This window comes from Geotrypetes seraphini, chromosome 7 (genome assembly GCF_902459505.1).
Source record: "Geotrypetes seraphini chromosome 7, aGeoSer1.1, whole genome shotgun sequence".
Taxonomy (NCBI): Eukaryota; Metazoa; Chordata; class Amphibia; order Gymnophiona; family Dermophiidae; genus Geotrypetes; species Geotrypetes seraphini.
In genome coordinates, this window is record NC_047090.1 from 162,962,096 (window position 1) to 162,989,088 (window position 26,993).

Here is a 26,993-nt window from a genome sequence, read left to right on the forward strand (position 1 = left end):
ATGGAAACCTCGATAAAACAATTTAAAGCAAAACTCAAAACATTTTTATTTGAGGATGCTTTTGGATAAAATTGTCCTTCCTAGGGCTAACTAACTACAGTCCCTTTCCCTACCTGTTGTTCTATCCCTAAGTGTGCTTTATCTTAAATTATGGTAGTTCAGTCCCATTTCCCTATTTGTGTCCAGTTAGTATATGTGTTTATGTTTAAATCCACTAACATGATACTGTATTGTACAATTGGTTTTGTTTCTTTTAAAGTTTACTTTTTATTATTGCTGTACACCGCTTAGAAATTTGAATAAGCGGTATAAAAATTTTTTAATAAACTTGAAACTTGATTAGTGTCAATAATTGCTTGTCAGTGACCAACTGTTGCCTCATGACCAAATTTGCACATGTAACTTTAGTTACCATATATAGAATCCGGTGGCTAATGTGTGAATTAGCGTGCGGTAACTGTTAGGCCATGGCTGCAGTGACTTGTTACCACGCTGGCGAATTATTATTTATTTATTTATATACCACTTGTATCCTATGTCAGGGGTGGGCAACTCCGGTTGTCGAGGGCCAGAATCCGGTCGGGTTTTCAGGATTTCCCCAATGAATATGCATTGTAAGCAGTGCCTGCAGATAGATCTCATGCATATTCATTGGGAAAATCCTGAAAACCCGACTGGATTCCGGCCCTCGAGGACTGGAGTTGCCCACCCCTGTCCTAAGTGATTTTACATTCAGGTACTTTATCATATTTCCCTATCTGTCCCGGTGGGCTCAATCTCTATCTAGTGTGCCTGGGACAACGGGGGGATTAAGTGACTGGCCCAGGGTCACAAGGAGCAGCGAGGGATTTGAACCCACAACCTCAGGGTGCTGAGGTTGTAGCTCTAACAATGTGCTAACTGTTATATGACAGGAAATGGAGAGATTACAGACAAGAAATAGGCATGAACTGCCCACTGGAGTTGGTGGATGTTAATTTATCACCCACTAGTTGTCCCTGGTCCAGATAGCATGGATTCACTTACCACCTCTTAAATAAGAGACAGTAAATGCATCTGTGCTGTCTGTAGGTACTGTATTTTTTTCTGTGCAATAACTTTATGGGATGATACTAGGAACACCCCCAAAATTTAGTGAAAAGTTACAGAGAAATATTTTTAAAACCAATAGGAAGAAATATTTTTTCACTCAGAGAATAGTTAAGCTCTGGTACGCATTGCTAGAGATTGTGGTAAGAGCAGATAGCGTAGCTGGTTTTAAGAAAGGTTTGGACAATTTCCTGGAGGAAAAGTTCATAGTCTGTTATTGAGAAAGACATGGGGGATGCCACTGCTTACCCTGGATCGGTAGCATGGAATGTTGCTACTCTTTGGGATTCCGGAATCCTGATACTCTTAGGGGGTTCCGGAATGTTGCTACTCTCTGGGTTTCTAGAATCTTGCTACTCTTTGGGGATTCTGCTTGGAATGTTGCTACTATTTGGGGTTCCGGAATCTTGCTTACTCTGAGATAACGGAATGTTGCGACTCCTTGGGTTTTGGCCAGTTACTAGGTATCTCGATTGGCCACCGTGAGAACGGGCCACTGGGCTTGATGGACCATTGGTCTGACCCAGTAAGGCTATTCTTATGTTCTAAGTACAAAAGTTTACTGCATGCTACTAAATAGATTCCTGCAACAAATATTTTTGCTGTTCTATACACTCCATCCACAGCTTCTGAAATAGCTCAAATAGCAGTGTAGGTTTTGCTGTAATTAGTCAGTTTGATCTTCTCTGGGAAAATAATGTTAACTGAAAGGTCCTCGCCGTGCTTTGATTTCACGAGGCAGTGTTTCTTCTTGTGCAAAAGGTGACTATATTTAGCATTGGCGAGCCACATTTCACATTTAGAGAAAAACACAATCCCCGTTGTGCCCAACACAACAAGACACGTGAGCAAGCCCAGAACAGTGAAGCAAATCACTTGACTTCTACTGAGTAAGGGGTCCGTGTGCTGGATGGTCTCCTTTACTGTAATCTTCAAGATCTCATGTTCCCGGTGCTGCATTGATTTGCGACGGGTACTTGAAAGTATGTCGTAACTGTGTGCTGGTCTCCTGCCTGTACTGACCGCATACAGGCTTGTGTTTCCGTTGGGATGGTCACAGGTTTCCCCCACAAATTCTGGCTTGCACATACATCGAAATCCTCTCTCGGGATGCTCGTGACACGTTCCTCCATTTTTACAGGGGTTGCTGCTACACAAGTCCGCGTGTCGACTGCAAGACACACCGCTGAAGCCAGTTGAGCAACGGCACTTGAAGCCTAAGCCAACATCTGCGCAAGTTCCTCCATTTTCGCATGGGTTGGGTTCACAATCATCTACGTCTAATTCACAAAAGTTATCTGTAAAACCAGGAGGACACAGGCAAGAGGCATAAGGCGCAGAACCATTACCATCCACACAAGTGCCTCCGTTCTGGCACGGGGAGCTAGGATAAAACATAAAAAATACAGGAAGTTCATGAAAAGCAGAAAATTAGGAAATCCTTTTATCGTTGTTTTAAAAAAAACTATCTATATCTATGTCTTATAGTTTGCTCAATATCTGAATAAATATCAATTGCGGATTACATAAAAAAAACCTCTGCAAAAGAAGGAAAACAATAATTAAATACAGTCAATATAGAGTTCATCAAGTTTTCAGAGTTCTGTGAAAAAGAAAATAAGTATTTTGCCTTAATTGTTAAACAGCCAAGAGAGACAAACAGGATGTCATGGATACAGTGAAGGGGAATGGTTAGTCAGCTGGCTGGGTTGAAGGGCAGAGGGGGTACAGGACAATGAAGCCATTGTGACATCACTGATGAGGTTGGTTCTTATTGATGGAATGAGGCATTATGACATCACAATCTCAGCTCTGCTTCCCAAAGACAAACAGGATGTCATGGATACAGTTAAGGGGAATGGTTAATCAGCTGGCTGGGTTGGAGGGCAGAGGAGTAATAGTTGTAACTTTTATCTGCAGCAGAGGAAAGGCTTCCGGGTTAGTGGCAGGCATCATGTGGGAATCACTGCCAAAGCCACGACCCGATGAAATGAGCCTTACTTAGGGAGAGAGAGTGCAGAGGAAAGAGGCTGGCACAAGGGGAGGGGTGAGAGGAAGAAAGGATGCTAGCAAAGGGGGGAGGGGTAAGAGGAAGAGGAAGGAAAGAGGCTGGCAAAGGGGGAGGGGAGGGAGACATGCATGGTGATTTCACATGTTTTCAAATGTTGCACATGATAATGGAAGGGAGGAAGGAAGGGAGAGATGGTGCATGGAGTGGGATAGAGAGGTTTGACCCAGGGAACAATGCAGAGAGAGATGGTGGACAGTGGAAAAGTAACAAAAATGTTGGCTTTGGCAGTGGAAGGGAGGAAGGAAGAGAATGCTGCATGGGGGAGGGATGCAAGGAAGGGAGAGAGAGAGAGAAAGGTATTGAGCATGGGGATAATTGAGAAAGAGGTAGAGATGCACAGGAGGTGGAGGGGAGAAGGTGGGAGATGTTGGATGTAGGAGCAGAGTGGAGTAATGGAGAAAGGCCTGCAATTGAGTGAGGAAAGAGAGTGAGAGAAATGCTAGATCATGGGGAAGAGTACAGGAGGGAAGAGAGAAGATGGAGATATCAGGCTACGAGGGTTGAGAGGGAAAGAAGATGGAGGAGATGCTGGGCTATTAGGGTGGAGGAAGGAAGATGCTGAGAATGGTAGAACCCTGAAAGGAGGAAAAGGTGGAAAGGAAATGGATGAGAGGATAGATATTACAGAGGGTAATGGAGGATACGTTGACAATGAAAGGGAATGGAGGTCTGAGGAAAAACTAGCGAAAAACTACCGCCTGCTCAAGAGGAGGCGGTAGCGGCTAGCGCGTGCGGCATTTTAGTGCACGATATTCTGCGCGTTAAGGCCCTAATGCACCTTTGTAAAAGGAGCCCCTAGTCTTTTGTGGCAGCAAGATCACTGTGATTGGTGGTACAATATTTTCAATTAAGTTTTTTGAAAACACATAAATTTTGTCAGAGGATGTTGATTATTTATTTAAAAAAATTATTAGAAATGATTTTTCACATTCTGGTGTCACAATGAGGTTTTTGACCCATGATAAGAACCTTAACCCCAGTACATTGTCATTGCAAAAACTTCGTTTTTTTGACAAAAGGGGAAGTTGAGGTCTTTTTCCTCGTTGTGCCCATTGATATCATTTTTACTGTGTTTAATTTTGTATGTCATTTTGAAGTGATTACACAGTAGTTCTCCGTTTTGATTTGATCTTTTGATAGAGCATAGAATTACCAGATTTTCTGTTTGGAAACTCCGGACCCTTAGACCCGCCCTCAGGACCGCTTAGTTCCACCCATCCCCGCCCCATTATGCCCTAGTCCCGCCCCCGCTGCCCGACAGTGATTTGTTCCAAGCTTTTCAAAACTCCGACAAAGTGCCTGGTTTTGAAAAGCCGTCTGGACCCCTGGACATGTCCTCCGGACGTATGGTAACCCTAACAGAACAATTTGCTCAGTTGAAGAATGTGATAACTGATATTGGCATTTACCCATTGATAAAACAAGGTCCTTTTTTCAGATCGCAGTGTTTTCCTGTGAACTCCTGGGCACACAAACAGATGTATCCGCCATCTCCTGTTTCTATGCAGGTTGAATCGTTAGCACAAGGCTTTGCAGAACAGGGATGAACATCTGCATTGACAGAATAGATATAGTCAATTGTAACATAAATATGGACAGATGTGCAAAATTCTCAGAAGGATTATACACTTCACATTGCAAAATTCATTGTTGGATTAAAAAAAAAGATATAGTATGATCTCAGTTTAAAATGCATTATGCTTGCAGTTGCATTTCAAAGCGCTTTATTAACAAGTGTGCAATCGGAACTTTGTAGAGGGAAAACAATTTTGCATAATAATACAAAACAGCTGGGAAGATAACAAACACACTACCATCAGCAGACAGAGAACATTGAGAAGAAGTGGATGGAAAGCAGGGTATCAGCTGTATCAAATTATGTCCCCAGTAGTAGGTTCAGCAGTAAATAAATATCAATGGGTGAATTTTATAAATTGTGTCTAAAGTTAGGTTTTTCAAGTTTCTTTATTCTTTGATATATTGTTTTTCTTACAGGTACCTAAATGGTTTACAATGCAATGAGTCTAAAAAGAGTTTATAATTAAAAAATAAAACATATCTAAAATTTATAAATGAAGGGAAGAAAATAAAAAAGGGGGCATAACCAGACTGACGTACTGGAAACGAGACGGGAGCAGAAGTTAGGTAAGTTAATAAATACAGTGGTGCCTCGCATAACGAACGCCTCGCACAGCGAACGCTGCACACAACGAACTTCATGTCTTGATTCATACAACGAACTTCGTTTCACACAACGAAGTCGCCCGAGCTGCCGATGTATTGCATCCTTCCGCGCAGGCACTGCCCTCTCTCACAGCCCTTCGCCTGGCTCCCTGTGCAGTGGCGGACCGTCGGCTCGCCTCCTTTTATGGAGGGGCCCGGTGCCTACTGCTGATGCGTTGGGGGGGGGGGCGGAGCTACTCTCGCCGCTTCCCCAATGCTAGAAAAAAAAAAAAAAGAAAAGTTAAGTCCCAGTTTTTGCCGCTGAGACTCTGCCCTCTCTCACTGTATACAGTCGTCCTTTTAAGATAAACTCAATATTTTTTATATATCATGGCTTCTAAAAAAAGCAGGAAGGTGATTTCTGTTGAAATGAAACGGGAAATAATTAGAAGGAGTGAATATGGGGTAAAACAGTGTGACCTCGTCAAAGAGTTTGGCCTCAGCAAGACCACCATTTTCACCATTTTGACAAATTTATCTTTTTTTATGTCATCTTAGCATATTTTATGCTGCAGAACGAATAATTTTTTTTAACATGTATTGTTATGGGAAAACGCGTTTCACATAACGAACTTTTCGCATAACAAACTTGCTCCTGGAACGAATTAAGTTCGTTGTGTGAGGCACCACTGTACATTGAGATTGAAAATCAAAATAAAAGGGTGGAAAGTGGAGGGAGGGGAAGATACATTTTGGTAGGGCTCGCTTTGAAAGAAGTGTTTTTTTCCCCAAAGTCCATCAATGAAGTATGTGAATTCTATTTGAAAGAAATTAGATTAGAGGTTGAAGGCATCTTTAAAAAGAAAAGTCTTAAGTTTGGACTTGATTTTTTCTAAAGAGTTTTCTAGGCGGAGATCCAATGGCAAGGCATATCACAGAGAGGGTGCAGTAACCGAGAAAATGGATTTACGAGTTGTGTCATAAAATACCTCACTTATTGAGGGGATGGTGAGCAGGTTTTGACTATTGGAACGAAGTGTCCTGGAGGGAATATATATGGGATCAGGAGTTTGTCTATAAAGGCTGGTGAGTTAGAGTGTTTGGTTTTGACTGTTAGTAGAAGTATTTTGTAGGATAGACGATGGATAATGGGTAGCCAGTTTGCTTTATGAAGAAGGGGGGTGACATGGTCAAATTTCTTTGCTCGGTAAATTAATTTAACTTCAGTATTTTGCAGAATTTGCAGACGACATATCTCTTTCTGTGTTATGCCCTGATATAGGGCGTTGCAGTAATAGATGTGGAAAATTACAAGAGAGTAAACCAGAATGTTGATGGGGGAGGGAGGTGTCTAGAAGTGAAGAGATGGAGCGAATGGGTTTTAATTTATAGAAACATTTCTGGGTGGCCGCACTGATTTGTTGATGAAAACTGAGGTCCTTATCGAATATATCAATACAGTTCTCCAATACAGCAAGCAATATAAATTCACTCATAATTGTGCAGTTCATTCATAATTGTACAATATAAATTCACTCATAATTGGCGCCAATTAGTGTAAATTAGGACCAAATTGGCTTGTTAGTCGATTTAGGGCCTCTTTTATCAAGCCTTGCCTGGGACGGTTCCACAGCCGATTAATTTGCCAATTTCTTCTCCTACTGATATCACAATAACGAGAAAAAATATAAAGTTTTGACATACCCGGCAGCGGCCCTGTTTCACTTCCAGCTATATCAAGGGCACTGGCTATAACTTCTCATTAACCTCACGAGAACTGAGGCAGCCATTCAGAAGTGCCGCTGGCCCCGACGTGCAGGTAATCAGGCAGCCGCCCTGCGAAGCACCAGCGACTGGGACAATTAGGGAGTGTCGCAGGCCCAGGCATTAGTGCGCCTCGGGCCCCGACAAGCAGCAGTCAGCCGTCCTCCAAAATTTAAAGGTACCGGGTGTGGGGGGGGGGGGGGCGGCGGGGGTATATTCGCTTCATAAGATGCACCCTTATTTTCACCTACTTTTTTGGGGGGGAAAAAGTGCGTCTTATGGAGCGAAAAAATACGGTACCTGTCTAAAATATGTAAACTGCTTTGATTGTAACCACACAGAAAAGCAGTATATTAAATCCCATCCCTTTTAGATATGTCCGTCAAGCCCCTTCCCTTCCCTTGTTTAAAAGTAGACTGAAAACCCACCTTTTTGTAATAACCTTCAATCCTTAACCCTACACCTCTGCCCTCCAACACAGCCAGCTGATTAACCGTTCCCCTTAACTGTATCCATGGCATCCTGTTTGTCTTTGGGAAGCAAAGCTGAGATTGTGATGTCATAATGCTTCAATCCACCAATAAGAGCCAACCTCATCAGTGAATTCACAATGGCTTCATTGTCCTGTACTCCCCTTTGCCCTCCAACCCAGCCAGCAGATTAACCATTCCCCTTAACTGTATCCATGACATCCTGTTTGTCTGTCTTGCCTGTTTAGATTGTAAGCTCTTTTGAACAGGGACTGTTTTCTTACTCTTTGTGACTCTGTACAGCGCTGCATGCATCTGGAAGCGCTATAGAAATAATTAATAGTAGTAGTAATAGTAAATAAAGCTGGGATCATTAATGAATACAAAAGTGGAAGCGAGAGGCTGTCTATCACTGATGCTTTAAAAGAAATGGAGGTACAGACCAAATGTTTGGACAAGGGGGCAGAGATAATAATAATATATTTTTTAAAAAGAGTGCTTAATTATCAGTGCAGCTCCATTAGAAGCTGTGATGGCCGAGTGGTTAAGGCGTTGGACTTGAAATCCAATGGGTTCTTCCCGCACAGGTTAAAATTTTCTCACAGCGTTGCAGTTTCATTCAGGGGAAACATGATTCAGACATTCAAATACTTGAAAGGCGTTAACATAGAACAAAATCTTTTCAGGAAAATGGTAAAACCAGAGGGCATAATCTGAAGTTGAGGGGTGGTAGACTCAAAAATAATGTTAGGAAATTCTTCTTCATGGAGAGGGTGGTTGATGCAGGGAACGCGCTCCCGAGGGAGGGGGGTGGAGAGGAAAATGGTGACAAGAAGAGCAACAAAACTGATAAAAGGCATGGAAAACCTTTCATATGCGGAGAGGCTGGAGAGGCTGGGGCTGTTTTCCTTGGAAAAGCGGAGACTTAGAGGGGACATGATAGAAACTTACAAGATCATGAAGGGTATAGACAAGGTAGAGAAGGACAGATTCTTCAGACTTACGGGGGTAACAATAACAAGAGGGCACTCAAGGAAATTGAAGGGAGACAGATTCAGAACAAATACTAGGAAGTTCTTCTTCGCTCAGAGGGTGGTGGACACTTGGAATGCGCTTCCAGAGGAGGTGGTAGAGCAGAGTGCGATTTTGGGGTTCAAAAAGGGATTGGACGAATTCCTGAAGGAAAGGGGAATTGAGGGGTGTGGTTAGAGGGATACTATACAAGGCAAAATGTTATAAGTAGAAGATCACTAACAGGTCTTTGACCTGGAGGGCCGCCGCGGGAGCGGGCTGCTGGGCACGACGGACCTATGGTCTGACTCGGCAGAGGCGATGCTTATGTTCTTATGACAAGAGTTCAAAAAAGCATGGGATGAACATAGAGGATCTCTATTCAGAAAATAATGATAGATAATGAAGAACCAAGGTCGGTATTGGGCAGATTTGCGGTCTGTGTCCCATATATGGCCATTCAGTTGAGGATGGGCTGGGATGGTTTAGAAGGGCTGGAGTGAGCTATGACGGAGACTCCACTAGATGGAACTTATGCACATTACCGAGCAGAGCTCTGGGTTTCTGACCCAGAAATATCTAAGAAAAAGAACAATTTAAATTAAATCATTAACCCCCCCCCCCTTTTATTAAACCGCAATAGTGGTTATTAGCGCAGAGAGCCACGCTGAATGCTCCACGCTGCTCCCGACGCTCATAGGAACTCTATGAGCATCAGGAGCATCGTGGAGCATTCAGCGCGGCTCTCTGCTCTAATAACCGCTATCATGGTTTAGTAAAAGTGGGTGTGGGGGTGTAAATTATAGAGAGTATATGTTTGGGCAGACAGGATGGACCATTCGGGTCTTTATCTGCCATCATTTACTAGGTTACTAGGTTACAATCCACTCTCAAGGGGACATAAAAGTTATGCCATAGCGAACTTCAAACACCAGATGGCGCACTACCCCTGCAGAATCTGTGGCTCCACAGAAACAAAAAAAAAATCAAAGAAATTGGCAAACCTGTGTCACAAAGGCTGCCCACCCATCCTTCTTCACAAATGCACTGCCATGGCTTGGTACAGCTGCCATGCAAGCAACCAGGAAAAGGCACGCATTGGTTACAGATAGGTCCTCGCCAGCCAGGCTGACACCTGAAACAGCATTTTAAAAAAGTGAAGTATTTTTACTATTATTATATTGAAACAGCACCCGTAGCACTAGATAATCAGCTCACGCGAAAGTGTGATTTGTACAATGCAAAACAGTTCTAGTGAACCTTTGTAACCACTGGCAAAGTCCGTGATGATGAAATAAACAGTAAAGAAAAACGTAACCTTAGGTGGTAATTCTTTAAACTGGAATCTCATTTTAAAGTTTTAGATCTGCTTAAAGGTGCAACAAAGACGTTATGGAATGTTAGCGCAAAGCTCCAAAAAGATATTGTGGAATTAGAAAAGGGTCAAAGAAGAACAACCAAAATGATAAAGGGGATGGAACTCCTCTCATATGAGGAAAGGCTGAACAGCTTGCAAAAGAAACAGTTGAGGGGGGAAATGACTGAGGTCTACAAAATCCTAAGTGGTGTAGAATGGGTTCAAGTGAGCTGATCTTTTTACTCTATCAAAAATTACAGACTAAAAGACTCACAATTAAGTTACATGAAAATACTTTTAAAACACATAGGAAAAAATAGTGAATTTATATTAATTTATTTTTAATGATTTATATTTTTTGTTTTATTTAAATAGTACAATAAAAACCATACATAATCAAAAATATACTTGGACATATGACTAAATATCATCCAGTCCTGTTCTTCCAAAATCTCAATAAAAACTAGCATAACGCTAATAAAAGGTTTGCACAAAACAAACTATAAAATACATTCATCATCAAAACTAATAAAAAACTTTAATGAATAAATAAGTTTTCAGATGCTTTCTAAAAGACACTATCGCCTCTCTAGCTAAGCTCTGGAACTTGATGCCTGAAGATGTGGTGACAGCGGTTAGCATATCTGGGTTAAGTAAAGGTTTGGACAAGTTCCTGGAGGAAAAGTCCATGGTCTACTATTGAGACGGACATTGCGGAGGCCACTGCTTGCCTTGGGATCAGTAGCGTGGAATGTTGCTACTCTTTAGGGGTCTAGATGCAATCTTGGGGGTTCCAGAATGTTGCTACTATTTGGGTTTCTGCCAGGTGCTTGTGACCTGGATTGGCTACTGTTGGAAACAGGAAACTGGGATAGATGGACCATTGATCTGACCCAGTGTGGTTATTCTTATGTTATTATGTTCACCAAAGCAGGCTAATGGCTTGTATAAGTGGACATCTCTAAGTGCACCATAGAATGCATGTATCTTGCAGTATTCTATAAGTTGTGTCTTTTGCTTGGTGACACACTTATGCTGTACCCACATGCATACCTCCCCTGACTGTTGCACACAAAATGAAAAAATAGTGCCTTGCACCAGAGGTTCTCAATCTTCAGGAGACAAATAGCCAGTCAAGTTTTCAGGATATCCATAATGAATATGCACAGTGGAGTAGTAAAGGGGAAGAGGGGGGGAAGGGGGCCATCTGCCCAGCACCCCTCCTCCTTTCAGACCCCCACCTCTTCCCACTCCTCCCCTCGTCATGTGCACCCCCCTTCCCTTCCCCCTTCCCTCAAGTTGTTCACCGGCACAAGCAACAACTTCAATGTGCTCCTCGCGACCGTATCATCTGTCCTGCTGACATCACTTCCGGGTGCTGCACGCAGGAAGTGATATCAGAGGGACAGCCACCAGGGGTTGCGAGAGGTGCGTTGAGGTACGTGTTGATCGTAGCGGTGAACAGCTAGAGGTAGAAGGGAAGGGAAGGGGGAGTGTGCATATAGCAGGGGGGCATCAGGGAAGGAGTGGGGGGTGGGGAGGGGCACCACCACCCTGGGCGCCTCTCATCCTTGTAACGCCACTGAACATGCATAAAATAAATTTGCACGCACTTCCTCCATTGTATGCAGATCTATCTCATGCATATTCATTTTGGGTTGCCTTTCTTTGACAAAGGTACGGAGGTGCTGAAGTGGGCTTAGGCGTGCGGGGTGGGGATCTGGAGGTTTGGAGGGGTGCTGGGGTAGGGGTCTGCAGGTCAGGAGGTGTTGAGGGATCTTAAGGTTCAGGGTGTTGGAAGGAGGGGTGTCGGGGGTTTCAGGGAGTGTTGGAAGGAGGGAGTGGGCATCCCTCTTGCCAGTATTCAGCGGTGGGAGGGGGATCAGGAGTTCCAGGGGGTGTCGGGGGATCGGCAGGAGGGAGTGGCCATCCCTCCTGCCAGTCTTCAAAGGGGAAGGGGGTTCAGGGGTTCGAAGGGGCTGACGGCAGGAGGGAGTGGGTATTCCTCCTGCCATTCTTGGGTTTGGGGGGGATGTCAGCTGTTCAGGACGGTTGGCGGCAGGAGGGAGTGGGCATCCCTCCTGCTAATTTCAGGAGTACTTGTCGGGAGGTCCCTTGCTGCAACCAGCTCAGATAATCGCGGCAGGGGTATTTTCCCCCCTGATCAGCTGAACCAGTGGGAGTGTCCAAAGCTGTGGCTTCAAGGAGTCCTGCCGACTCAGCTGATCAGGGATTCCCATGCCACGATCAGCTCGGCCGGCCGTGTCTACTGTTAACATTTGAGGCGTGATTCTGTAACTGGGCGCCAGTTAGAGAATCGTGGGTTAAGGCATCCTTATATTAAGACAGATGTGATTCTGTATAGGACACCGGCACACAATTCCCAGCCGCTTCGTAGGCGTCCCTTACAGAATCAGCCCCTAAGGGTGTGGCAATGTAGATGCACCAACTGATAAGTGCAAAAATGTCTACTCTTTACCACCAGACATGCCCCTCCCAGAAAACTTTAACATTTTTAGTGCTTGGTTTTGCACATACATTGTGGATATACTGTGGGATTCCTCAGTGTATCCTGTGGTAAACTCTTTTAAGCCGTGGCAACCACTTACTAGTACTTTCTACAGCTTAGTAAAAGGGCCCCTAAATTAGATGCATTATTAATGCCAGCTTATAGGATTAACATTTTATTGATTTTCATGCTCCAAATTATGGGGTCCTTTTACAAAGGCGAGCTAGCGGTTTTAGCGCACGCTAGCCGCTACCGCCTCCTATTGAGCAAGCGGTAGTTTTTCGGGCAGCACACGCTAATCCGGTGCATGCGCTAAAAACGCTAGCACATCTTTGTAAAAAGAGCCCTTGGTAAAAGGACCCCTATAAGACCTATTAAAAATGTATTTTAAGATAAATGAACCTAGAGCAACTGCATGTCTCTTTTGATAAACAGTCTTGAAATATTTTCTGCAGTTTTCGAGGCTCTAGCTCGGGGGTGTCAAAGTCCCTCCTCGAGGGCCGCAATCCAGTCGGGTTTTCAGGATTTCCACAATGAATCTATTTGCATGCACTGCTTTCATTGTATGCTAATAGATCTCGTGCCTATTCATTGGGGACATCCTGAAAACCCGACTGGATTGCGGCCCTCAAGGAGGGACTTTGACACCCCTGATCTAGATTCAGTTGTGCCTTGCTTATCTTCATAATCATCCATGCATATACCATCCCAAAAGATAGGCTGGTATCAAATATTTACTTGTTATCGCGTGAACTGACGTGCTATTCTTTTGTGGAAGATTATTTTTAAAATTACAATTAGGTAATATCCTATCAGCATCTTTTCTCTTTACCCTATCCATTGTTCGTTTATCTCTCCAAGTCTCATTACCTGCACTCTCCAGGAGTCTCGCAGAATCCATTTACCGAGTGACAGCCAGGTCTGCAATCTACTTCTAGAAGACAGAGAAATGTGTTCAAAAATACAGTTTTGGTAACAGCGGGTAATTGAACATAGTCCCAGTTTTTCCAGTAATGTCATACACTAGCAAACCTGTGGAAATGATCTCTAAACTAGCTGGAAATCTTGATACATTTGCTTCTAGCTGATAAATAGGGCTAAATATAAGCTGGATCTTTCACTTTTTTCAAAAGAAATCTCATAACAAGTGTTAGCCAAAATCTTGCCCACCCAATATTCAAAAGAGTTTAACCGGGCAGAAGAGGCTCCTGCCCGGTTAAACCACACTGAGTGACCTGGCCACTCTTCCCTTTAACCTTGGGGGTTAGCGCCCAAGAAAAGGATCTGGGTGTCATCGTAGACAATATGATGAAACCTTCCACCCAATGTGTGGCGGCGGCCTAAAAAGGAAAACAGGATGCTGGGAATTATTTAAAAAGGGATGGTTAACAAGACCAAGAATGTTATAATGCCCCTGTATCACTCCACAGTGTGGCCTCATCTGGAGTATTGCGTTCAATTCTGGTCTCCTTATCTCAAGAACGATATAGTGGCGCTAGAAAAGGCTCAAAGAAGAGCGACCAAGATGATAAAGGGGATGGAACTCCTCTCGTATGAGGAAAGACTAAAACAGTTAGGGCTCTTCAGCTTGGAAAAGAGATAGCTGAGGAGAGATATGATTGAAGTCTACAAAGTCCTGAATGGAGTAGAACGGGTACAAGTGGACCGATTTTTCATTCTGTCAAAAATTACAAAGACTAGGGGACACTCGATGAAGTTACAGGGAAATAGTTTTAAAACCAATAGGAGGAATTTTTTTTTCACTCAGAGAGTAGTTAAACTCTGGAATGCATTGCCAGAGGTTGTGGTAAGAGTGGATAGCGTATCTGGTTTTAAGAAAGGTTTGAACAAGTTCCTGGAGGAAACGTCCATAGTCTTTATTGAGAAAGACATGGGGGAAGCCACTGCTTGCCCTGGATCAGTAGCATGGTATGTTGCTACTCTTTGGGTTTTGGCCATGTACTAGTGACCTGGATTGGCCACCATGAGAATGGGCTACTGGGCTTGATGGACTATTGGTCTGACCCAGTAAGGCTATTCTTATGTTCTTATGAGCGGGAGTCCTCCAACTACATTATTGCCAGTGGGAGGCGGTGCTTCAATATTGTGTTTTCATTCTTTTGGTTCCCTGGAGTTCTGCAGAGCTTGCCTGTCCCTCCTATTTGAAAATGTGATAGTGAAACAGCACCCCCCACTGGCAGAACTCTAGGTGGAGGATCCCAACGCAGCTCAGAGAGAACAGTGGACTTAGCGCACGATATTCAGCAGCACTTAATTGGTTTGTGCCACTGAATATTGCCAATTACAGACAAGAACTGATTAGGTTAAGGGTGGCCAGGGATGGAGTGCTTACTTAGCTGGTTAGTGATTTTCAGTCTTCTAAAAGTAAAGGCTGTCCTAACTTTATGCACTAAAGTTAACCAGGCACCATTCTGATATCAGCTAATATCTGGTTAACTTCCGGGTAGAGAATGACACGGTGACAAAATTCATCACCGTTCCCATCCCCACGGATAACCGCGGTAAACCATCTTCATGTCATTCTTTAAGGAGAGAGGGAAGAATCAGAGTATGAATGGCCACAACCACTGACCCTCAAGCTTTGCTTTGAAGAATGCTGGTGTAGAAGGACTGAGGTTGAAATAGACACTAGAAAATGACATGGGATTATTTCCCGCGGTTATCCGCGGGGATGGGAACGGTGATGAATTTTGTCACCGTGTCATTCTCTACTTCCGGGTGACTGTTGATAGCTGGATATTCAATGCTGGGAGCTGCACATGCCCTGGCTTTGAATAGCTAAGGTCAGTTCGGCCTGCAGCCGTGAGCAGCTCAGACACCATTTGTGCCACCAGCTGAACAATAGGCAGATCGGCATGCCTTGTGTGACAAATCTAGCGCTATCCCTAGCTTTGACACAGTGGTGAAGAAGGTAGGTAGTCCCCGAGGCAGGAGAGCTGGTCAGGTTGGCCCTGCAGAATATGAAAAGCTGACTTCACTTGGATTATCCCAGGAGCTAAGAAACTACAGCTCCCAGAAGGCCAGTCTCAGCACAGAAAGCTGTGACTGGGACAGGCACAGCTGCAGAGAGTTTTCTCTCCCTTCTCACTCTGCAGCAGGGAGGGGCGAATTAGAGGGGGTTAAAAGAGAGCAGCTGAGAGAGAGGGAAGAGGAGGAGCTGAGGAGGCTTCAGGGGGTGCTTGGTGGAGAACCCTCTCCTCCTCAACGGAATGCTGAGGAGCTGAACCAAGACTGGCAAAAGTTGGACACAGAAGAGCTTACTACTGACCCAGGGAGTGAGGAAGGAACCCATGGAAATCCAGGAGAGTCTGGTAGGACCGGAGGAGGTGTCCATGGACATTGATAAGCAGTAAAGGGATGTGTATTGCCTGTGTCCACAGTAGTGAAGCTACCAGTTATGCCAGTGATAGTTTAAAGGGGAGTTGTAGTTCTCTCCCTGCTGATAAGGAACTGTGAATTGCTGCTTGAAAGCTTTAGTTGTAAAGCTAGCAAATGTGTTGGCATTTTTTTTGTTCTCTCTGCTAGCAGCCAAGCTGAGCCGAGAGCGTTCTTCCTCACAGCTGTGCATAATTAATTACTTGCAAGTCACAGCAGGGAGCTGTGCTGAGAGCCTGCACGGACCTTGTGGATTCTGTGCTAAAGAAGAGAATACGTTTCACAGAACTACAGTATGTGATAAGCCACGTTAGGCTGTGAAAACCAGGTGACATGCTGGCCAGGTTTTTGTTGCACAATTTTTGGGTTAAAATTTGTTTCTGTTCTGAATGTTTCATGCCTGTGAAATGACACAGCTGCTGGAGCTAAAGCAGCTCAGTGAAAGTTTCTAAATCCAAACTGCTCTGGTGAACAGGACTGTTTATAGGGGTGCTAACAAAGTCCAGAGGCTGTGGAATTGTAGGTTAAGATGGGACACGCCCAAAACCCTGGACACTGGATTTCTTTAAAAGTTATGCTCTGTTTGAACAGCTTGTGTTTTTGCCTCATAGTTTTGAGTGCTTGTTTTGAGGTCTGCTAAGCTGAAGCATTTTTCCTTTTGTTCAATGCAACCAGTGAACATAATAAAACCTTTGTTTGATTATTCTACTATACTGGATTTTGAGATGTGTGAGTTTCTTTTCCCTTGCCTGTTTTTCTTTTGGTAATGTCAGAAAATCTGATATTATACCTTAGGCAGACGCCTAAGAAGGCCTGAAGGGTACCCTGGTTAAAGGGTACACATATGGACAGGAACAGTCACAGTGTTCCAGCTCGCTGCCGTGAACAGGAGCTGGGCAGGTGTGACACTTGCTAATTTGGCGCCTAACTTAATTTTTTAAAATTTTCTTAATACCATACGGTTTCTTTTATACTGCATATTTCAACTAGGATTCAGTGCAGTTTGCAATTGCAGAGATTTACAATAAGGTTGATACGTTGACAATAAGATGGACAAGATTCACAATAGAATGTGGTGGATCCCTGGCAAGAGTCTTACTGAGGGCGTGAACACCGGTCAAGGTAATATAGGCAGGTTAGGGCTGTAGTTATGTGTTTGGGGAGAACAGGTTAGTCTTTCGCCTCTTCCTGAAGATACCAGCATGATCGTACTTGTTGTAGATGAAGTGGGAGGTTGTTCCAAGTCTTAGGTCCTTGGTACTTGAATGTGGATTCATGTAGTTTCTTACGAATGACCTGTGCAGGATCAGCGTTGATCCTAATTGAAAGTACATTGAAAGTGCCATTAAAAATGATTAAAAAAATAATTATCTGGTAGCCATCTACCACCTCACAGTAGGTGTCTACACTGAGGAGCCTACCAGCAAATAGGCATAGTTAAGGTTGGATCTTTGGTGAAGTTTGGGTGTGGATTAACTAATTTTATTAGGTATTTATATACCGCCTATCAAGGTTATCTAAGCAGTTTACAATCAGGTGCTCAAGCTTTTTCCCGATCTGTCCTGGTGGGCTCGCAATCTGTCTAATGTAACTGGGGCAATGGAAGACTGGGTGACTTGCCCAGGGTCACAAAGAGCAGTGTGGTGTTTGAACCCATAACCTCAGGGTGCTAAGGCTGCAGCTCTCGCCACTAGGCCACTCCTTCCTCGGTAGGCGCCTACTTTAGGCTCACTCATTTAGGCCAAGAAAGCTCCAGCCTAAATGACAGTGCGCCTAAGGATTCAACACTATCTGGTGCCTATGGATACTTAGATGCCACTAGGTGTGATACTATAAGCGATGCCTAGCTAGTGGATGATTGACAACCATGCCAAAGAGCGCCTAGGAGTTAGACGCTGTTTATAGAATCAGGCCCCGTATTCTCAGGGACAGAGAGGTAGATTCAATATGAGCATCAAAATTTAGGTGCCAAGATGATGCATGCTAGGGTTACCAAATGTTCAGGAAAACCCGGACACGGGTTTGTACGGGTTTCAGAAGGCCCCGACGAGCTCCGGCTGCATCTGGAGGGCCACTGAGCATGCGCGGATGACATCACACACATCCGTGCATGCTCCAGGCCCTCGAGACATGGGCGGAACTCGTCGGGGAAGAAAAGAGGCGGCTTTGTGGGGGCGGGGCTGGGGGCAAATGTGGAAGAGCTGGAAGGGGAATAGGGGCGTGGCTGGGGTAGGGGGGAATGGTGCTAGGTCGGAGGTGAGGTCAGAGGCAGAACAGGGCGGGGCCATGGCTAAAATAGGGTAATCCTAACACATGCTAAATGCGAATTCTATAATGGCAGTTTCGTATGGAACTGTCATTATAGAACCCTAGTGTAAGTCTACAGTGTCATAGGCACATACGTTCACATCACAACAAACGCTGGTGTCAGTGCTCATGCCTGTCAACAATTAGGCTTGTAACTACAGTATTCTATAACGTGTGCAGGACACCTAGGCAGCCCCCTGACCGATCCATGGCCCTTCCACATCCACGCCCCAAAGAAGTTCAACATGATAGAATTAGAACACCCAACTACTAGAATAGCAACTCAGTACAGTTGGGAGTACAATTGCTGATTGATTAGAGCCAATTAACATCAATTAAGAGCCAATTATTAAATTAAGTCATTGCGCACCACCATCTTTATTCCATAAATCACGCGTGCAAATTTGCACACCGGGCAACAATCTGGGTGCCCAGCATTATAATGATGGCACCACTAAGGTACTCTATGTTGAATTTGAGCCTTTTGGGCACTAATCCCTGGAATGTATGGCTGCACTAGTGAGTAGATGCAACTGCTGCCCTTGAAACACCTTTGAGCGAAACAGGGCCGCTGTCGGGCTGAATTGAAAAAATATTGTGATGAAATGGAAGCAGCTTTGTTTTTGGTGTTTAGGTATTTTGAGACTCTGTATTTATTTATTCAGTTTTCTATACTGTTCTCCCAGGAGGAGCTCAGAATGGTTAACATGAATTTATTCATGCGCTCAAGCACTTTTCCCTGTCTGTCCCGGTAGGCTTACAATCTATCTAATGTACCTGGGGCAATGGGGGGGGGGGATTAAGTGACTTGCCCAGGGTCACAAGGAGCAGTGTGGGTTTGAACCCACAACCTCAGGGTGCTGAGGCTGTAGCTTTAACTACTGCACCACTCTATAAATCAAAATGTAGTAAAAGTGAGCCAAGTATAGGACAATCAAGCCATTGTGACATCACTAATGAGGTTGGCTCTTAGTCATTGATGGAATGAGGCATTATGATGTCACAATACCAGCTCTGGTTATCAGAGGCTGAAACTTTTCACACTATTTACTCATTCATTTTTCTATAGTTCTCCCAGGGGAGCTCAGAATGGTTTACATGAATTTATTCAGGTACTCAAGCATTTTTTCCTGTCTGTCCCGGTGGGCTTACAATCTATCTAATGAACCTGGGACAATGGGGGGATTAAGTGACTTGCCCAGGGTCACAAGGAGCAGTGTGGGTTTGAACCCACAACCTCAGGGTGCTGAGGCTGTAGCTTTAACCACTGTGCCACGCCCAACCCGGGGTAATGGGGGGGAACAGGTGACCCACCCAGGGTAACAAGGAGCAGCGTGGGCCTGCACACACAACCTCAGGGTGCCTGGGCTGTAGCTCCAATCACGGCGCTGCATTCTCAGACATAGGGCTTCTTTTACGAAGCTGCGTTAGGGCATTAACACGCGGAATAGCGTGCGCTACATTGCCCTGCGCGCTAGACGCTAACGCCAGCATTGAGCTGGCGTTAGTTCTAGCCGCGTAGTGCGTGGGGTAGCGCGCGGTAATATCTTGCCTGCGCTTAAAAACGCTAGTGCACCTTGGTAAAAGGAGCCCATAGTATGGCAAGAGATAGCACATGGTAAACTTAGACAAGATGGCAAAACGTAGCTAAGGTTGGGAATACTGCTCCTGTGAACTTTGTCAGCAGCTCACTTCTATTTAGCAACTCAATTTTAGAATTTATGCAAAGCCTTTAAGGTGCTAATGACTTTAAGGCCCAATAACTGCAGACGCTCCTTAACCAAAGCTATGTGCTATATGCAGAACTTGAACTACAAAGATCGCCTCAGAAAACTGGGATTATTCACCCTTGAGAAGAGAAGACTGAGAGAGGATCTGATAGAGACTTTTAAATTGCTAAAAGGAATCGACAAAATGGAGCAAGCTCACTCACCAATGGGGGAAAGGATGGTGAGCAAGAAACAGCATTATTCACATTGGCAAATGTAACCCAGGCTCGGACCAGAGGTCATGGCCTGAAGCTGAGAGGGGACACGGCCAGGACAAACGTCAGAAAGTTCTGCTTCACACAGCGAGTGGTGAACGTCTGGAACTCTCTCCCGGAAGAGATGGTGGAGGAAACCACCATTCTAGGATTTAAGGGAAAATTGGACGCACATCTTCTTGCAGGACGCATTGAGGGATACGAGTGACTAAGGTATTCGCCAGGGTACGCCTGGCTGAGCCTCCGCGTGTGCGGATCACCGGACTAGATGGACCCCAGGTCTGATCCGGTGCAGGCATTTCTTATGTTCTTATGTTAAGAAGGAGCAAAGTCTCTGAGGTCTTTTTTTCTTCATATTTAGTTAGAACATAAGCAGTGCCTCTACTGGGTCAGACTAGAGGTTCATCATGCCAAGCAGTCTGCTCACGTGGCGGCTCATCAGGTCCAGACCTGTACGTAACCCTCTATCTATACCCTTCTATCCCATTTTCCTTCAGAAAGTTGTCCAATCCCTTCTTGAACTCCAGTACCGTACCCTGTCCTATCGCGTCCTCTGAAAGCGTGTTCCAGGTGTCCACCACCCGTTGGGTGAAGAAGAACTTCCTAGCATTGGTTCTGAATCTGTCCCCTTTTAATTTTTCCGAATTTGTACTATTCTGTGAACTTTGAGTTGCTTGTGTTCTGTGGGGTTCACAGTCATTCGTGCGCGGGGAAAAAGGCGACATTTGAGCCCAGACAATTGGGCACAAGACTCCAGCGCGCCACCGGAAAAGTTAATTTTAAAGAGCTCCAATGGGGTTGTGTGAGGAGGGACCCCCTCCCAGTTTACTTAATAGTGTTCGCACTGCCATTGGGGGGAGGTTGGGGGTTGGAACCCCCCCATTATAGAGGAAACAACTTTTTCCCGATTTTTTAGGAAAAAGTTAAGTTTTCTGTATAATGTGGGGGGTTGCATCCCCTACACCCTTCCCATAGGCAGGGCGAACACTATTAAGTAAAGTGGGGGGGGGGTTCCTCCCCACACCCCCCGTCAGAGCTCTTTAAAATTAACTTTTACAGTGGCACGCTGGAGTCTTGCGCGCAATTGCCTGGGCCAAAATGTTGGCGCAGGCTTTGTCCGGCGCGCTTTTGTCCCGTCACCATTCTGTGGCGATCTTCTTTTTATATATACATTATCTTTTGAATGATCTTACTAATTTTTTAATATGAGGGTCAGTCAAAAAATAAAGGCAAAATACATTTAAGGGCTTTAATAGAAGTAACTGTGAGGAATTGAACATATCACTTTTCCACATAGTTCCCGTGCAAGACGCCGCATTTGTTGTATTGTTCAACTAGCTTCTGCATTCCTGTAGAGAAGGTTTTTGGCTGCTCCTAAAGCCAGTTGAGCACCGCTTCTTCATCATGCTTTGTCTGTTGCTCTCCGGGTCGCAGTGACATACTCGTGTCTTGTCGCTCGTGACAATTCTCTCCATAATACTCGGATTTTCTTCATACCGTCTCGGCAACTGGGTCGCAACCTCCACGCGCTGTTGCTTGCGCAGATCAGTTAAGCTGTTTGGGAGCCCATCGTGCGCGGACTTTCCTGGATCCCAAGTCATCGTGAATGACGGTAAATGCAGATCCACAGCTGATAACCGCATTTACTGTCAATTGAGACACTGTTATCTGTCAGGCTTCTCTAATCAAGGGATCCGCTCTTCCAACGTGCTCTTGTGTGCGCGATGTTGATGGGTCGACCAGAACGATCTTCGTCAGTTACACCTGTTCTTCCCACTTTAAACCTTTTTACCCGCTCATAAACCTTATGTTGATTCATGGTGCTATGTCCATACTGAGTCAATATCCAATGGTGAATTTCCACAGGCTTCATGTCCTCTGCCCAAAGAAAGCGCACTACCGCGTGATGATCTTCGATGGTGTAATCTTGCAACGGAGCGCCCATGTTTCTGACCTTGTGGCTGCCACACGACTAGAGGCCGAGCCCCGCACTGTGCATGGATGAACTATCCAACAGGCAATATACGAGTGCATATGTTGCATGTTGATAGCTCTGTTCCAGTTATCGTACCATTTAACAATTGCTTTTAATTTTTGATTCACCCTCGTATATAGTATTCTCTTTATTATATAATTACCACTGAGTGAGTTAAATTGTACCTCTACTTATCATCACAAAGAAATCTGCTTAGGATCTTACAGAAATGTCAGCCATACTTCCATGTAAGATTTATTATGTTTTTCTTACATTATAGAGACACCCCTGTGAAGGTGCAACTGTACTAGAATGAAAAATATAGGTTATGTGCATCCTCTTCGAGTCCAGTATTTCCTATCATGTGAATTATTATTATTTTTTTTTATAGAGAGATCTATTGAGATGCTAATATACATGTATGCAGTTTTTTTTTACAGTATGTCTTTTAAAACTTTATAATCAGAAAATATAACATATCAGTGCCATGCTCACAATTGATTACAACCCGTATTAATTACATTCTTCCAAATAGCATATGCTGATGTTTCTGTTTTGAAATTCAATTAAGCGAATTCTTCAAAACCCGCTCGATGTGGCAAATTTCTTAAAGGCAACATGAGCAAGAAAGTCAAGAATCTCTCCATGGTGAATCGGGCAAGGGCACAAGCCAGGTAAGCAATCAATAAACAATATGCTGAGTTCTTTCTCTCATCTATAATATGGGCTATGGATAGCTGTGTATTTTTCTTATCTTTTGAATTGTTTATCTGATTTTTTTTTTTTTAATGTCCTTTTACCTAGGTTTTTGCAAGTGACATATTGTGGAGGGGGGAAAAAAGATAAGATGTATGGTGTGGTTTTATAAGTTTAGAAAGGATCTTCTTGCTAATGATTTGTGGTTAAAGTGATAAATCTGATACACCATGCTTATTGAATGACTAGAAGCAAAATGCATTAATCAACAGTGCACAGCCATGAGCTATACTTAGTTGCACCGCACTTAATCCAATATTCACGTTAGCCTCTGGATTTCAAATGACTGCACGAAACATATGATGGAATACACACGGCATGTGCCTTGCGTTTTTAAGCATAGTAAGTCCGGAAAGTTGTCTGTGATTAATGCATGGTGGCATGCACACATTTAGAAAAAGCAGAGACAGATCCAAACAATAGAGGAAGCAAGGAGAAAGGTCCAGCCTCAGGAACTAAAGCTGCAGAAACAATATTATTCTCACAAAGACAAAAGGCAGCTCGGCAGTGGACCCTTTGAACTAAGAAATTGTCATGTGCAGGCGTTCGTTCGGTGACAAATCTAAGCAGAGCAGAAAGAAGGTCCCTGCAAACGCTGGAGAAGAGTAAAAAAAAAAAATTAATCATCTTACCTTGGGAGCATGCGACCTGAAGCAAAATTATAAGATAGCAGAAAATCCAGGCAGCCGGGAAATCCATCACCGGTTCAGCAAAGTGCAGTGGCTTCCATTGCACCTCAAATAAGAGTTGGAATGTTGTTCAAAAGATGTGCAGCGATGGGGTGTGTGCTCTCTTCTCCGGGACTCGTGCCAGCTCCAGGCTGAATGCTTGCTAGCTGGTTCCTTAGCTGAGTGAGGGCTTCTTGCTATCGAGTCGTGTGTTCGGTAAACTGTTATGTTGCTTTAAAGATAATACAGGACAGAGAGGAGGAAGGCGGCATTGTACTCTGCATGTGCCACAGGGTGGCAGCTTTTAGGGGTGGCATCTAGACAGCAAGAACCCTCTCTTGCCACCCATACCGACCAGTTTCTGCAAGCAGAGCGGGCTGCTCTTTCTCTCCTGACTCCTGCACCTGATTGGTTTCACTTTACTCAGGGGGGACCAATCGAACCTGGGAGGTCGGAGATTGCTGCCATGTGCCTACCTTACTGCTTGGAGTGCAAAGAAAGGAGTGTGGGAGTGTATGGCGCAGTGGTTGGAGCCACAGCCTCAGCACCCTGAGGTTGTGGGTTCAAATCCCTCGCTGCTCCTTGTGATCCTAGGCAAGTCACTTAATCCCCCCCCCCATTGCCCCAAGTACAACATGTAAAACATGGTCTAAGTCACAAAACCCACCTAGTCACCAGATAAGCACTGCAAACAGGCAAGCACATAAAACAGACCCCCCCCCCACACTACCCCAGTGATCACCAATCCCCCCCCACCCCCATAAAAATTTTAATCATAACGTTAAAATTCAGCCTCCAGACCATCATAACCTGGCCGCCTGGCATAGGAAAGCCTAGTCGTCCAGCACAGAGGCAGCTTAAGTCGTCTTGGGGGTGGGTTAGAGACTCATGGAGAGGAGGACCCATGCCCATAAGCCCCTGTAATAACTGTATTGATACTTAAACATGTGCACTCCCCTATACACCCCCAAAACCCTTTTGTACTGGCATAAGTGGCTCCTGCAGCCATAAGGGCTATTGGGGTGGTAGATAAGTGGGTCTAGGGGATTCTGGAGGTGGTTTGGGGGGCTCACCGTCACCTATAAGGGGTTGTAGGGAGGATAAAATATGGCACCCTTTTTGTGAAGTTCACAGCAGTGACCTGTAAGGTAACCCACTATTTAGGTGGCATGTCTGGGTGTGCAGTCCATCACTTTGCAGACCCCTCCCATGTCCAACAGGGCTTGTTGTAGGCGCTTTGGACTTGGACGGAAAGTTGGATGGAAATGTGGTATAAAGATGGACGATTTAGTGGCTTGGACGATCAGATCGGCAGGACGTATAATTAGACGATTTTCGAAAGTAAAAAAAAGTTTCGAAAATGTGTCTTAAGCTCTTTTTAACTTTGGACGACTTGCGAGATGGACGTAAACAGACATAGACATCCCTTTCGATTATGTCCCTCCACGCCTATTATCTGAAAGCTCAATTTCCTATAAGGGAGCGCAATTTGGTGGGCCAGTTGCGACTGTGTGTAAACCAGATTCGATTTAAGAAACAGTTAAACACTCAATTGTTTGTTCCTGCATTTTTTATTAGTTGGCATTTGCAGAGAAGAAATTGTTTAATTGTGTAGACTTTATGATAGGTTTTGTTTTTACCTCATATTTTAATTGATGTAAACCGTTTTAGTTTTAAATAAATAAATAGTTGGGCGTCATTTATAGAATGGCACATGCCGCCGGGATCTGTGCCCAATTTTGGGGGGGAGGATTTACAGCGGTACCTAATAGGACCTGTCCAGACCCTAAAATGCATCCCTCTGCTAAAAATCCAACACTGAATAATCTGAATATTGTGCTTTCAACACCGTCTCTTTACTCCACAACTAAAGGATCCTTTGCGCATACCCCATGCCCTCCCAAACCTTCAGACCTTTTTGCGTTCATTACTCACTTATACAAAAAAAGTCCAGATAAGGTCATTTTCAAGCACAAACATGAGTTCAATAATGTGCTGACGGCTCTGTTCGACTTAAAGCAAATCAGGTGGCTCAAAGGGACTTAAGGAGAGAGGATGTAATCCTATCACATAAAAGTGGAGGCAAAGAGGAAATGGGAAGCTACAGACCTACGAGATGTCTAATGGCAGTAGTGGGGGGGGGGGACAGGAAATTCTACTAAAGAAAACAGGAAATTCTGCTAACGAAAACCAGAGTATGGCATATTGAAACAAATAGGAGCATAAGAAGTGCGATTCCAGGCCAGATCAATTATTTCTTATTTCTGCTTTCAACTCCTAGCTCCTCTCACCTTAGGTTCTGCATTAGAGAATGACACGGTGACAAAATTCATCACCGTCCCCGTCCCCGCGGATAACCACGGGAAACCATCTTCATGTCATTCTTTAAGGAGAGAGGGAAGAATCAGAGTATGAATGGCCACCACCACTGACCCGCAAGCTTTGCTCTGAAGAATGCTGGTGTAGAAGGAGTGAGGTTGAAATAGACACTACAGAATGACAGTCTCTGGTATCCAGAGCAGATATTGTGATGTCATAATGCCTCATTCCACCAGTGCCTAAGAACCAATCACATCAGTGATGTCACAATGGCTTCAGTATCCTTGGCTCACATAAGCACAGCCACTGACCCGCAAGCTTTGCTTTGAAGAATGCTGGTGTAGAAGGACTGAGGTTGAAACGGACACTACAGAACGACAGTCTCTGGTATCCAGAGCAGATATTGTGATGTCATAATGCCTCATTCCACCAGTGCCTAAGAACCAATCACATCAGTGATGTCACAATGGCTTCAGTATCCTTGGCTCACATAAGCACAGCCACTGACCCGCAAGCTTTGCTTTGAAGAATGCTGGTGTAGAAGGACTGAGGTTGAAATAGACACTAGAAAATGACATGGGATTATTTCCCGCGGTTATCCGCGGGGACGGGAACGGTGATGAATTTTGTCACCGTTTCATTCTCTATTCTGCATCCCCCAACCCTATACGCCAGGTCTGTCTGCCCAAGTTAGATTGTAAGCTCTTCTGCGCAGGGACCGTCTATTAAATGTAAAAGTGTACAGCGCTGTGTACACTTTTCAGTGCTAAATAAGTGTTAAAGAGTAGTAGAAGTAGTGGTTTTAAAAAATGTATATACCATTTAAATCCAGGTGGTTTCCATACAAACATGCATAAAAAAACAACAGTGCTAGCAGCTCATTGACATCTTTTATGGATTCATTATAGTTGTCTTTTCCTTTATTTCTGTTGGTATAATACACACACACCCAGGGGGAGGGAGGGCGGGAGGGGGGGTATTTCTTTTGTATGGTTCTATTCCCTTATGAAAATGTTGGTTGGGTGAGTTTTTCTTATGTTGTATGAATTCTGATTGATTATAAGTGCATATATGATTGTATAGATATTGTATTGCATTTTTGTTAGCTTTAGAAATTCAAAGATTTTTTTAAAAAAGCTATATCTTCAAAACGT

The 26,993-nt window shown here is 44.3% G+C and overlaps 1 protein-coding gene across 1 annotated transcript in view; it reads right to left on the reverse strand.

The window, feature by feature from the left end:
* Positions 1 to 1,728: 1,728 nt before the first annotated feature.
* The window catches only part of DLK1 (delta like non-canonical Notch ligand 1), a 161,922-nt gene continuing 136,657 nt past the window's right edge, over positions 1,729 to 26,993 (reverse strand). The window contains exons 2-5 of the mRNA XM_033953269.1: positions 13,305 to 13,368; positions 9,573 to 9,703; positions 4,570 to 4,711; positions 1,729 to 2,473 (exon numbers count right to left, since the gene is read on the reverse strand). Coding sequence (XP_033809160.1) covers positions 1,729 to 2,473; positions 4,570 to 4,711; positions 9,573 to 9,703; positions 13,305 to 13,368 — 1,082 coding nt within the window. The remainder of the gene's footprint in view (positions 2,474 to 4,569; positions 4,712 to 9,572; positions 9,704 to 13,304; positions 13,369 to 26,993) is intronic.